The sequence below is a fragment of the Orcinus orca genome, chromosome 18 (assembly GCF_937001465.1).
Source record: "Orcinus orca chromosome 18, mOrcOrc1.1, whole genome shotgun sequence".
NCBI lineage: Eukaryota > Metazoa > Chordata > Mammalia > Artiodactyla > Delphinidae > Orcinus > Orcinus orca.
In genome coordinates, this window is record NC_064576.1 from 5,272,904 (window position 1) to 5,287,394 (window position 14,491).

The 14,491-nt window shown below is 45.6% G+C and overlaps 1 protein-coding gene across 1 annotated transcript in view; it reads left to right on the forward strand.

Annotated features, from left to right (window-relative positions):
* The first annotated feature begins 7,102 nt into the window (after positions 1 to 7,102).
* EFNB2 (ephrin B2) overlaps positions 7,103 to 14,491 on the forward strand; it is a 44,408-nt gene continuing 37,019 nt past the window's right edge. Inside the window, exon 1 of the mRNA XM_004273613.4 lies at positions 7,103 to 7,581. Within this exon, the coding sequence (XP_004273661.1) occupies positions 7,460 to 7,581 (122 nt within the window). The 5' untranslated portion in view covers positions 7,103 to 7,459. The remainder of the gene's footprint in view (positions 7,582 to 14,491) is intronic.

A 14,491-nucleotide genomic window follows, 5' to 3' on the forward strand; every position in this document is an offset into this window, starting at 1 on the left:
TATGTTGAAGCAATTTTTTTTAAAGTTCTGTTAAGTCTTAAAAGAGGGTGGTTTACTTTTTGATGGTCAACAATCTAGAAATCCTAGGACTATGCTGTATATTTCTTTTCACTTTTAACATAGGATTTATATGTACATTAAATATACTTGAGAATTAGTATTTAATGGCTATTTTACAGATACCTAATTTATGCTGATACAACAAATTATGACAATAGTATTACCGTTAAGAAAGACTAAGCACCCAGAAAAAGATTTAAATTCTCAATCCTGTGCCTCTATTTTAGGATATAAGTATTATTACCACAAATTATACTTAATAAAGACTAGAAGAATGATTCTAAAAAGTTATACTGTTTTAGATTATTTTCAAAGTGGGCCATCAGAAAGAACTTAGCTTTGTACTTTTATAGAAGGCTTAGGTAGTCAAATCATCTTCAGTGTAGGGTACCTGCACGTTTTTTGGGGGGACAAACACATTTAAACTTACAAGCTTTTGTTTTGTTTTTGCATGTTATATCTTATGGATGACTTTGCTACACTAAAATCTGCCTCATTTATCTTTACATATGATTAAGTGAACTGGTATTAAAACATTTATTCAAGAAAAGGATATGGATATAAAAATGCTACCTGAGATGCATAGATATGTCATCAAAGTAGAGAAACTTTCCAGTATTTTTGAGACAGTTTTGATCAGTCTTATAAACGTGAAAACATAACTTCATGAGATGACTAAATGGTAGATTATTTTGTTTGTGCATGCTAAGAAAAATGCTGTTGCTTTAGTTTGAGCTCTTCCTTAAGTCTCATTGTGGTAAGGAACAATAAAATAAGTTTACATATCTTTAAAGATAGGATTTTAAATAGGCATGAACTCGTGAGAACTGACTTTTAGTAAACATGATACCTATTACTCGAAAACATTCACTTTATTTACCTGAAGAATTTAGGTTAGCTTTAATTATTTCATGATTCTTACACTTTTTTTTTTTTTAATGTAACCTTTTTTTTTTGGTGCCAGATCCATTGTACCTAAGTTGTATATGCAAGTTTTTGGAAATGTTCATTTAAAAGTTGTTTTGGTATACAAGTGTTCTAAACATTGTATCTAAGAGAGTAGCCTGGACTTAAAAATATTAGAAATCAGCTTATGCCTGCCTTTTCGTTTTTAAAAAATTTCTTCCTGCCACATATAGTGTGAAATCACAGTAAGTTGCTTAGTAACATGCTGCAGTATCTGCTTGCTGTTGGAGGCTCACATCAGATAATGGAACTGTTCCTGTGTCAGGCTGCAGGAAAGAGGATGTCATTGTTAATAAAACGCACCCAATCCTTTCTGTGCTACAGCAATGTGTAGTAATTTGTTTTCTTCATTTGTTTCCACTGGTTTTGTAAAAAGTTCAAATTCTTTCCCAAACTATTAGCAGTTCAGATGTTCCCTAATTTATTAAGTATGCCTTTATTCACAATTTGTTTTTTAAAGTTGCTCTTAATGCATTATAGAATTAACTAATGACTGTTTATTTTTATTACAGTATTTAATATATGTAGTTATTGCCATTTATATTGTGGAGTTTGCAGAATTAAATCAATTGTATAAACTAAACCTTTAAATTAGCTATGTGTGAGGACTCTTTAATGCTTGCAAAGAGGGGAAGGGGTTTGTAGTTAAAGGTTTACTGCTCCAGTTTCTCTTACGAAGATGTAGCAAATTAGGCTCTCTGTGTCCTCAGTTAATTTCTGAGTTAGTTGTGCTAGTAACATATGTTCATAGCTTTTCTGTATGGCCACCAGTACTTCAAGAATTTCCCCCCAAAATAACAATAGTTTACAAAAAAAAAATTGCAAAAGGAAGTTTGTACTTTTTAATTTTCTGAGGTAAAATAAGTACAGAATCCTGGCCAATTGAACTCTGTATGTTGTTTCTAATGCCTCATTTTATATTCGGGTCCTTCTTAACTAAAATTTCTCCAAAGCTGTTAATAAAACCAGAGCTTCTGTTACCATTTGTCCCAATTTTCTGCTCCTTTACCCCAGAACCATCCATCTGCTTTGTATTGGCCATAAGAAATTCTGAAAACAGTATATCTTAATTTTTGAGACTTGCCAGTCCATCCAGGAGTCTTATAAACAAATACCAGAGTGTTATTAATTAGCAGAAGGACCACCGAAGGTAAAAAAATCTAGAACGGGTGTTGAAGCCCAAGCAGGAGGCCCCATTCTTTCATTTGTTGAATTGCCAGTTTTGATTCTTCACCATCACCTTTGTTATTTGTAATGTTTCTTGTTTACTCTTATGTTTTGAGGGTGGGTTTGGTTTTTTTTTAACGTTCTGTTGTCCATAGGGAGTTGCCAGTGGTGCGGTAATTTGCTAATAACACTGCACTGTATGTTTTGCAGCAGATTTGCCATAGTTGGTTTTTAGATGATTAGATGGCATTGTCTGATCTATTATATATGGTGTATCTATAATTACTAGAGTAACTGACTTGCAGCTAGGAAGCAATGGAAGGGGGATACAGAGGGCCCAATAGAAATTAAAGTTGGTGTCTGTATGATTGAAATGCATTTTAAAAGAAGATTGTTCCTTACTTGAGCCTCCAGTGGTTGACCAGAGGATGTTGGAACAGTCTTGTTTTTTATACATATTTGTTTATATTTCCACGTCTAAAGCCAGTAGGTTTCAGAGTAAAAGAGTAAAATCATCGTTCAGTAGTTTTACTGTCACTCAGGCAAAGGTGTGTGTGTGTTCAGTAGTGTCAGTATCTTCTAAGATTAATACAACTGCTGATCACTAAACCTGGTGTATTAGGGTTCGAATAAAATGGGCTTTTTGTTCTTTGTATACATTTGCATGCTGATTGTTGCCTTCCTCATTTTCCAGGCTTTCACCATCAATTAAATTTATGACAACATGAATTAACAAAGGAATATATAATTGCAATTGGCTCTGTTGAATAGCTTATTGTAAGGTGGGATAAAGGAGCAAAAATGGTTTGATGGACCCATAATAGGAGATGGGTTGTCTCCTTATGACTGCTGTCAGTAATACCCCTTATATGCTGAGAGCAGAATTTAACTTTATTATAACATACAGTATGTGTATATCATATCAGTCCGCAAAGTGGGAGTCACAGAAATGCTAAAGTTAATGAGTGATAAAAGTGCACAGCTAGCTGTTTTGTTACCTGCGTGTTTATCTCCACCGAACTACCTAGGCGAATTTGGAATGGTGACTAGAAATAGCTGGCCCTCTCAACTTGTTGGATTACATATAAGGAAATGAGGTCTTGAGCCAGGTACCCTACCTAGTTAGAGCCAAACCTGTATTCTTTCCACATAGGCTGCTTTTGCATTAATAACGTTATAAAAGCAATGATAATTTGAGCTAGAGATTTAAATTACTGTAGTGGAAAATAATGGTTATTTTGATTCCATAAAGAATAGGTATGGTCTGTAAGGTATGAGTTAAGAAACTTCCCAAAGGGAAAAATGATTCTTTTGACCAAGAGCCCCATGTAATGACTAATACTTTTCCTACCAAACTAATAAGTAGATACTAACGTGCTACAATGTGTAATAGGAATTTTAGAAGCAGATAGATGGACAGAATGTATGGCGAAGTTGATCTAAAGAGTTTTACTCTTGTTTTGAAAGGTCTTCCCGTGGAATAAACCAAGCAAAGTGTCATTTGTGGGAGAGTTCTAAAAATTTCAGTGACTTGTATGAGGTAAACTGCATGCAGTTTAGTAGAGTCTTCCAGCTATGTAGAAAGTTCATGGCTTGGACAAGATTTAATCAACATACATAAAGCACAATAATCTTTCTGTAACGTTACATTTAGATAAGGCTTTTGTTCTTTGTTTTTATAGGAGTTAAAGATGTCTTTCGAAGTACATCTTAGAATCAGTGGATTGCTGTACAAGGAATATGTAAGAAACAACTATAAGTTCTAAAGACCAAAGCTTGCGTATGGATTCAAAAGGGGCAGAAACCTGACTAGTAAGGCACACTTAGTTGGGCAAAATTCATTGCCCTCTTATTTTTGAATTTTTTTTTTTTTTCTTTTTTTTAGCGGTACACGGGCCTCTCACTGTTGTGGCCTCTCCCCTTGCAGAGCACAGGCTCCGGACGCGCAGGCTCAGCGGCCGTGGCTCATAGGCTCAGCTGCTCCGCGGCATGTGGGATCTTCCCAGACCGGGGCACGAACCCGTGTCCCCTGCATCGGCAGGCGGACTCTCAACCACTGCACCACCAGGGAAGCCCTGCCCTCTTATTTTTAAAACTGGAACTATCCAACTTTTATATTTGCCACTTCATTCTACATTTATTCAAATTTATATCCATCAACATTTATACTTGGCTATGTCTTTGAAATCCCCCCAATTTTTATTAATTAGGCTTTTAGAAATTTCTTCCTTAACTCTGGAAACAGTTGAAGTAACTTTCTTTGCTGAAACAAAATCTCATTTTTTGATGTCGGGTTAAATATGTGATGGTAGAATTACAGATTTGCAAAAATAACCACGTTTCTCCAACAATTGTAAAACAAAAGTCCAAATACAAAGAGGTATTCAACTGATGTGACAGGATTTAAAGTTTCAATGTCTTGTACATGCAGATGTTGCTGATTTTTTTTCCTCGCATGATATATGTACAATAGATACAAGTGGCTTGAGGTGATGCTTTTAATTACTGAAATTACTCTCTAAAGAGCAGTGGAGTTGCTACTGCTGATACTTTTCACATAGTTTCTACAGCTAATTATATTTACTGAAAGTAAGTTAATACATATTCACACACTTAAGTTATACAATAGGAATCTTTGTGTAGGGATTTATTTTTTGGTCAAATACACACTTTGTTTTTAAAAAAAAGGAAGCAGTTTAAACATGTACATTTACATTTTTCCCAAGGTAAAGGGCTTTGGATTTGAGAGTATCAGATTTACTAAAAATGGGAGCCAGGGTTATTTTCAGACAATGCAAATTTCCTTTATTTCCTCTAGTTTACTTGGCGAGAGAGCATGTAGGTGCTAAGAGTTCACAACTTAAATTTCACAATATAGGTTTGCTAAATGTGAAACAGTTACTGAGATACACTCAGTTTTAGTTCTTTTAAAAGAGTATATTAAACTAGATTTATATTAAATTTCAAATGAATCCCTTAAATGTTGTAAGCTTATTAGAAAACGACTCTTTTGCCTTGTGAAATAATACCGCCTGCTCCTTCCTGGTTTTTCAGTCCTCTGGGAATCTGACGATGACTTCGAATCGGTTTACTGTCTTTGAGCCTTTAAAGAAAAATGTTTCTTCAAAGTGGAGGCTTTCATTTAAAACTAGAAACTGCAGAAAATAAAAGTTTTCTTCGTTCACATACTTGGAATAATATGAATGTATTCGGTGCCTCGCGTGCCTCAGTGTTTTCGGTCTTAAACTAGTCTTCACAAGTATGTAACACTCCCAGTTAAAATGTACATTAACGTTTAATGTTCAAAAAACGAATACTTAACTCACCCATAAAGCCCTACAAAAGTTATTACAAAGAAGAGTGAAAAGAAAACATAAGTATCTAAACGAGATGTTTTTACCATATATATTTTCTCTTTTAAATTTAAATTCGTGGATAATTTGCCTTAAAAACAAAAAGAATTTGTAGGAATACTGGCCGGTTCTTTGCTTTTAAAACATTAAGGATGAGAACTGTTACATTTGTACTGTGCCTGATTTGTGCCGAGCTCTCCCTGCTGTTGGTCAGGTCATTTCTGCCGACCCTCCTTCGGACCCTCTACGCGGTTAGCTGCGCGGGGTCTGGGTCCGGGTGGCCCGAAGAGTCGTGCTCTCGCCGGCAGAGCGCGCAGGCCGGCCGCTAGTGGGCGCTGTGGGTCCGCGGAAGCGGCGGCGCGGTGGCGTTCGTCCCAGAGGCTCTTAGGCAGGCGCTTCGCCGGGAATCCAATGGAAGAATTCCTGCCGCCTCCCTGTTTCGGCGCTATTCGTCACGGTCACCCCTAAATTCCCGGTCACTCTGGGGAGGTATGAGCGCGGCCCGGAGGCTAATTAAGGAGAAGATCCCGCGGCGGGCGCGGGTGTGCCGCCGCGCACTCGGGGGAGAGGTGCTGCCTTCGCGGGAAGCGAGGTGCGGAGGGAGCGGGGCCCGGGCGGCCGCGCCCCGGGAGTCGGCTGCCTCGCCGGCGCCGCGTCCCCGGGAGTCGTTTTGCGTCTCCCGGCCCCACTGACTTAGCTCGGGCCCCAGCCGACGTTCGGTACCGAAACCAGGTGTGAAACACATCACTGAGAGGCCTGGTGGGCGCGGCGAAGGGCTGCGCAAGCGGGGTGTGAGCCAGTCTACGCAGAGGGCGCTCTGCAGTGAAGGAGGGAGACCCACGGGAAGCCCACTGCCTTCCGCTCCGCAGGGAAAGTTTCGCCCTCGACGTTGTACCTCTGCTGAAGTTTGGACACTTGCCGGGCAATGAGAGCGCGTGCTGGGCGCGGGGGCAGGCGCCCCGGGCTGTCCCGCTCCCCACTCGCCCGCCCCTACCATCTCGGGGGGCGCCGGGTGCACGCGCAGGCCCGTCTCCTTCGCGGGCCCCCCCGCGCGCCGCTCGCGCCGCCGCCCGGGACAGGGGGCGGGGCTCACCTGTCAGCCCGCGCCCCGCCTCGCGGCGCCCAATGTCGGGCGGGGGCTGCTGACGGACCGGCCGGCCGCCCAACCGGCTAGCGGCTGCCGAGCGGTGGGCCAATGGGCTGCGCGGTGTGGGGCGGGGCCCCGCGTTTATAGTGCTCTGACAGCGCGCTGGCCGAGCTGACTCTCCTCGGCGGGGACGGCGGCGCCGGCTGAGGCGAGGAGACGCGCGCGGAGCTGGTCCCGGCGCCCTCCCCGCACACAAAGGCCCGCGCGCATCCGGCGCCCGCGGCGAGCACCGAGCCCCTCCTGCCTGCTCCGCGGGCTGGGAGCCGCGAGGACTGTGGAGGCTCCTGTGCGCCCGGAGACGCCCCTCGCCGCCCGCGCACCGCGCTCCGCGCTCCGGGACATGGAACCGCGCCGAAGCGGCGCCCGCGCGCTCGGGCCGCTGCCCGCCCCCCTGGATCTATAGTGCGAGGCGGCCCGCCGCCTCCGCCGAGCCGTCTCTTGGCCTTTGTGTCCCGGCCGAGCGCCCTCCCTGACGCCCCGCGCCCGGCACCCTGGAGCCGCACGGGAGCCGGCTGTCCGAGCTGCGTCCGGCGCGGCGACCCGGAGCCCCGAGCCCGCCGCGCCGCCGCGCCCCTCGCGTGCGCTCCCGCCCCGCGCTCTGAGGGCCCCGAGGGGAGCGCCACCGGCCTCGGCGCCCGCTGGAGCTGCTCGGCGCGCCCCGGAACTGCCTGCAGTCTCTCCCTTGTCTGCCCAGAGGATTGGGGCTCCCGGCCCGCACCTTGTCCCTCCGACGCCAGGAGTGCGCGGAGCTGGGAGCGGCTTGGCCATGGCCGTGAGGAGGGACTCCGTGTGGAAGTACTGCTGGGGAGTTTTGATGGTTTTATGCAGAACTGCGATTTCCAGATCGATAGTTTTAGAGCCCATCTATTGGAATTCCTCGAACTCCAAGTAAGTCGCGTCCACGACCCCCCTCGATCGCCGCCCCGAGGTCCGCCGCGTCGCGCTGTCCCGGCGGGAGGAAGGGTCGGGCTGCGGAGCCTCGGAGCCTGTTTCTGGACCCTCGATTCCTCGCGCCCCCGGGTCCCCCACCACATTTTACTTCGTGGAGACTCCGCTCGGCCTTCCAGCCGGAGCGCCGGCCCTAAGGGGCGCTCTCCTCGTCCTCCTTCCCCCTGGGAGCTCCCCGGCGCTAAAAAAAAAAAAAAAAAAAAGGCCCTGTTGACTCGGGTGTCGCGTCCGGGAAGGTGTCCGATGGCGAGGCCTGACCCTCACTTCCTCCAGAGGACGGGAAGCCGGGCCACCAACAGGCTGAGCGGCACGCAGGGGCTGGCGGGCTCCGGAGAGGCAGGGATGCTGCGCTCCTGAGGAGCGGCGGAGCGCGGGCCGGGGGCAGTGAAGCGCACCGCGGAGAAGGGAGCCTGTGCTCCCTGGCACGCCCGGAGCTCGCGCGCCTGGGCGCCGCGCCGCCTGCCCGGGGGGCGCGCGGGGAGCTCGCCTGCTCGGGACAACTCGGGCAGCGGGCCCTTTTCTCCTCGCCCGGGAGACGGGCCTTAGGCTGCTCCCGGGGAACCCTCTGCACGTCGGCCTCTCCCTTTGCTTCTGAACCGATGGCCCCGAATTCTGTGGTCCCGACAGCTAACTTGATTTTTTTAGGGACGCTGTCTGCAAAAGCTTAATTAAGGCCCTGCCCAGTCGACGCAGCTCCTGAAGCCTTCGCGCTTGGGGAGCCTGGGCGGGAATGGGATCCTTGGATCCGACTTGCTTTTATCAAACAGTGCAGCCGGGAGAAAGCCAGGCCTTGGGGAGGTTTTCAGTCCGAGCAACCAGAGTACATTTAGAATTTAGAAGAGGCGATCCATCCATAAATATATATGGCCGTGACTCGTAGTCGTCTGTGCGTTCAGGGTTGCATATTACCTCATTCTGGGGATACATTTCGAATCTTAGCCAAAAATATTTTACAGAATCATGGAATTTTAACCTTGGGAAGCTTGGGGAAAGTATGAAGACACTGGCTGTTCATACTTTGTCAGAAGCAAAGTCAATGACCTATTTGAAGTTGAGTAAATCGGCCATGGATTTAGAAATAAAGGGATGGGGGATCGATTTAAAGATCACATCGTAATTAAATAATTACATCCACTCTTAAGAGTGGTCAGTTTCAGATTCACCAACATGTTAACCAAGAATTCCCTATTAAAGGGCGAAAGACGTCACCGCTGTAAATGGGATGAAACAGAGATTCTTGCAGGATGCTGGTTGGCGCTTCCCAACACTGCTCCTGTGTAGAAGTTACTTAATGCAGCCTCCTTCCCTGGAGCCTGATCTTGGATGGACTTCTTTTTTCTCCCTGGGTGTAAGATCATCGTAATTGCTGAGAAAGCCGCGGCAGTGACGGCTCTCGTCCACCACCGCAGCGTGAGGCGACGGGTGGTGCGGGAAAGCGCGGGGCTGGGACCTGCGGCCTGGGAGCCGGACCGGGAGCCGGAGGAGCCGCCGGCTTCGCTTTCTGCCTCCAGGGGTCACTCTTTCCTGCGCGATGCTCGCCGCGCCGGCCGCGCCTCTGCCCCCCAGGCCTCCTGATCTGCCCCGCTTGGCGCTTTCGCTCGCCGGCCGTCTTCGGGAGCCGGTTTTTGGTTTGGCGTTTCCCTCCCCGCCCCCCAACAGGATTTAATTTTTACATTTCTATCTTGTTTAAAGAAATTCCCATTAATCCCTTCAGCGTTCGGCTCAGTAGACGTTATCTGGTTTGTAGGATCACAAATACCTACTTGAGAAAAAAAAAAAAAGGTAGAGCAGTCATTATTTCAGCCTAAGGTTTCGACACGAATGTCTTCTTTCCCTCGTGCGCTGGGGGAAGGGAGTGACTTATATTTCCTCACTGATATTTACTCACTAGCCTCCTGTGAGGGTCGGGCTGTTTTTCTGAGCTGTGGCCACTGATTTAGACCGTCCTGGAGGCCTGCTTTTGGAGAAGCCTCCCTCCCCGTACAGACGATGTTGCTGTTGGCGTGATTGCTCCTGCCCTCAAGAGTAGAATTTCTTTTAAAATTCGCACGTAATGGCTGGCCTAGAGGAAGGGATCATTTGTCCCCTGGAAAAGGTCTGCTTAACAAAGTTGTGCAGCTGAATGCTAGCTTGAAAGATCAGAAAGATTTCTTCCTGGAGGAATGATATGAGTCTAAGTTTGAGAATGAATTAAAAAAACCCAGAAAAACCCGGTGCCCAGGAGTTGCCTATTTGTTGGGGAAGTCTCATGTTTATTTCCAGGGAAAAGTTTCCGTCAGTAAATGGGATGTGGCAGGAAGGTAATCAAAGGCATTGAAGTTGCACATCAGTTCCTCGGGACTGTGGAACAATTCATTTGTAATGAAGCAGCCATCAGTAATTAGATTTGTTTCATTCCGAGGTCAGCTTTTTTAGCAGGTGGTGGACAGAGGGAGCATGCAGCAGCTGTTTGGATACAGGGTCCAGAAAATCCTTTGTAAATTCACCGTCTCCATAACTACTTTAATCACACTGTCTGCCTCTCCCACCCCCGAGAGTTTTTGCAGTAGTGGGAAGAAGTTCCAAATACTGAAACGGTAATCGCTGCACCCATAGGTTCTGGAAGAGTTGTGTCAGTTGTAGCCATTCAGGTTGTGTAGTTTGTTGGTTTTTTTCTGTTTTTTGGTTCTTTTTTTTTTTAACTCTGGAGAGAAAAGCAAAGCCTGGCTTAGCATTTCAGTAGAACAATTTTTTTCCAGCACGATGTTTTTGCCAAAGTAAAATGGTTGGCTCTTTTTTAAAAAAGTATTGGTATGGTATTCTAGAGTGAGTTACACTGACTTTGTTGAAAATTTCAGCAGAGCATTCATTTCTTACGTCTAGGGGTGCGATTCCCTAGGCACCATATACTAGTTAACCAAGCGTTTTGCTTTTCCCAGGTCATTTTCCCCTACATAATGGTGAATTCCTGGTATTGATTGCCTTGATACAAAAGAATGGCTGGATAATATCCAGATAACCTATAATACATGGGCTCCACCACAGTCAGGCTCTGAATAAATACGGATCTGTCAGAGATTGATAAAATAAACTACAATGGATAGTGCTGTTTAAACAGTCCATTCAGTACCATATATAAGCCAGCCTGCCTTCCATTGTGTCTGAAATTCTTATTTTTGTAGGTAAACAAATGCACATTCAGCACGGATTGAATAGCTCCTTGAACTGTGCTCCCCAGTTTGCGTTTGGGTTAATCTTGTCGGTTTTAATATAGAGAGGAAAAAAAGCCCAAAGCACCAAGGGGTGGAATTGTTAGTGCTTTCACATCTACATTCCTCACATTTTGTCAGGATGATAAACTGTAGGCAATGGACTGTCGCTGTTCCACGGGACGACTGAGAAGGGAGAGCACAAAGACGGGGCTGCCGCGAGGGCGCACAACATGTTTGGGAGCCGTCTTTTCAGATGAGGACAGAATTTATTTGGGAATCGTGTGTCCAGGGACTGTACTTTGTAACCTCAGCAATTACAGCTTCGAGCCTCAGAAACGGGAGCTGGAGGTTAAGATGATTCTGTTAAGCACTTGCTTCTAAATCTTTCACAAAGCGCAGCTCTTGACACTTGTCCCAGGATGCAAAGAAATGCAAATGACTCCAGCATTCCGAAGTGTCCCTGACTCCCAGGCTGAAGCAGGGAGACAGGTAAATTAGCTATCAAGCCCCAGACCAGCTGAGAACTGCCGATGGGCATGGTTTCTCCATACATAGTCAGCTGGAGAGTAAATGGTATGTTTAGAATAATTATTGGTAAACCCTCTTATCTGGAAATTTACAGAGAGGAATCCTCTGGTCGGTGGGTCAGCGTGATAATTACCCGCAGAGGGGCATCGCTACCTGGCCTTGCACTGAAATGCTTCAGGTAGCGCCGGGGAGGTTGAGGGTGACACCCACCATCTGGCAACGGTTCCCAGCGAGGTCACCTAATGGGAAATGATTTGAGATCCCAGCATGACTGCAGTGACGCGTCACAGGAATAGGAGTGGCGGGGGAAGGAAATACAGACTGGAGACCCTCTTCAGAAAAGAAAAAAAAAAAATCTAAGAAGGACATTACTTGAGCATTTCATGAAAACTTTATTCTTAAATTCTCCCACTGCAAATTAGACGAAAAGAAGGAGGGCTCTTGTAAGGAAAATAATCATTGAAATGATACTCGGGCCCACCCAATCTCCGCCTTCGCTGGCTGCTGACCTAAAGAGCCTGTTTTCAGGTCATTTATCATATATCTACATAGATTTGCTTATGAGCTCGCCCTTTGTGTGGTGGAGTAGAGCCTTAAATAGGAGTGTTCAACTGTTTAAAATATTTAGGTTAAAATATGCAGAACCCATAGAACTAGAAGCTTCTAGTCGGGAATTAGTTCTTTCAGGGAAGAGCTGCCCCCCATCCCAGATTTTATTTATTTATTTATTTTTTATTTTTTTTGTGGGGGGGGGAGGAATTAGAATGAGGCTGGGAGAAGGGTAGAAGAAAAGCAAAGAGGGAAGGGTAGGGTATGGGACAGGGTTCCGAACAGCTTGGAAAAACTCCTGTGGCTTCATTGTCTCTCTAAAGCCAAAGAACACAAAGACATAAGCAATTCAGCCCTTCTCCCATGATGGAAAATGTAAACCGTGGACATGGCTCTCCTGTTTGACTTGTTTAATTCTCATTTTAAATTCAGTACTATACGAGCCGTGTGAACTCTGAAGATTTCTTTAGTAATCCATTTTGTAGTTCCGAATCAAAAACAAAGTGAAAGGGTCTGACACAATTTGCTTTTATTTTTAGGCAAATCAACCCTGGTCATAGTTAATAAGGGGATTACAACCCAGACTGGGTCTTTACAGATGTAATGTAAATCAAGGGCAGAGTATAAAGAAACTGATCCCTTTTGATTGAAGTATGGTAAAAAGGCATAGAGAAACTAGCAGCGGTAATCTGATTGTATGGCAATAAAACCACCATTTTCTGTCTTTCAGATAAAAATAATGTGGTAAATCCATGCAGTTCATAAGATGTAAAGGCAGATAAAGGGTGAAGCCATGGCAACATATAGATTAGCTGGATGTCGGCAATGACATGTCTCTGAAAAGGGTGTAGAAAGGAAGGCCCTTGCTCCAGGCTGTTGGCTATTATGTGTGAGCCACACAGACTTGGAAACTCGGATTAGAAAGTATGAAAGCCCCACTTGTGGCCTGGGATGGTTGAAGCCGGGAAGAAAAGATGCTCAGTTCTTGCTCATTGGTGGCGGATAATATGGCAAAGGTAGATTCCATTGACTGCCTTTTCCAGAGATTGAGATTGGGGGCTGATTAAAAACTTCAGATCACTGCAGTTAGTTCAGGCCTGCAAGGTTTTCCTTTTTAGCTCCTGGCCTAACAGTGGCGGCCGTTCTGTAGGATTAGCTGCAGTTGGCGGTGCTCGCCTTCATCTCTTTAGGCTCCAGGCAGGGACCTGCTGGGAAGGAACAGAGCCCAGAGGGGCTAGGTAGGCCCAGAGGGATCCGAAAAGAAAACACAGACCTTTTGATTTCAGCCATCTTTCAGCCCCGGAGAAGCCGAGGTAAACATTATACATTGTCCCCCTCCCTCTTCCAGAGAGCACTCCTCTGAGTTTTGTCTCTCCCACCCTGGAAAAAAACATATAATAAAACAAATAACAGGGGGAATTGAGTTTTCATTCAAATCGGTAGTAATCCAGTATGCCCAAACCAACGGGCCCAATGGAGATGGTGTTTCACTCCTGTGAGTTGAGCTGAATGGGACAGGCCCCCTTCGTGTAAACGATAGGATTATAAAAGTGTGAGTGTTGCCAGCTTGAAAGTTAAAAACAGCAGAAGGTCACCAGGCTGTTGAATCTTATTGCCCCCTGTCCTGAACAACCTTGTAAATGAGCTGGGCTTTTGTTTTGGTCGTCCACACTTTCCATTTTAGTCGTTACCCCAAATCAGCCATTGAAGCTGTGATTGGGGGGCAGAGTGGCATCGCAGTTGCGTCAAGCCGGAAAGGAGATTTGTGCTTTATTGCCCCCTATTTGGGGCCTTAGAAAAGTCCCAGCATTTCTTTAGGAAAGTCTGAACTCTTAAGACGCTGACAATACTGAAAGCTTACAAGTGTCTGTCTTGCTGGCGTGGATGGAGGGGATTCAGGGCTGGTCTCTGAACATGGGAACTTTCTAGAGGAACACGTTCTATGTCTGAAGATCTTCACTATATCCTAAATGTTCTATTTCAGACCCATTTCGTGGATTTTGTTGCTAATTCTCAGAGAGCTGACTCAACTGTTTGGAGCTATGGATTTATTGCATTTGTTGCCTATTTTTCTGGTCATCACTGTGTCGCTTTCACCATTTAAAAACATTTAAAACATTGCACAGAGACCTGCCCTACCCAGTGCCAGCTACTTTACCTTCCTTTCTAATTTAATTCAGAAAACATATCAAAAGACCCAGTGCATTTGTCCAGATTCATCAAAGAGAACGGACACTCCCTAATTTACAAGCTGGTCACATCCCAGCACCTTGCATTCTACATCTGACAATGATTGCTAATGGTCCATTCAGCCAAAGTATTTGCTTGTTAGCAGGGAACAGAGCATGATAAATGTCCAGCAAGCTTGCGGCCTCCTTCCGCCTTTCAGATGCAGACTGGTGCATATTTATGGTAGGCAAAGGACAAAAGGAGGGGCTGAATTGCCCTGGCCTCCAGCTTTCTATGAGGAACAGGGTTAAAATGATTAAAGAAATGATATAGGAAAGTCCTGCCACTTGTTTACAAACCAGCGTCCAACACGTAGCTTTGCGTTTTACCTGCAAGAGCCTATTGCAGGAGCA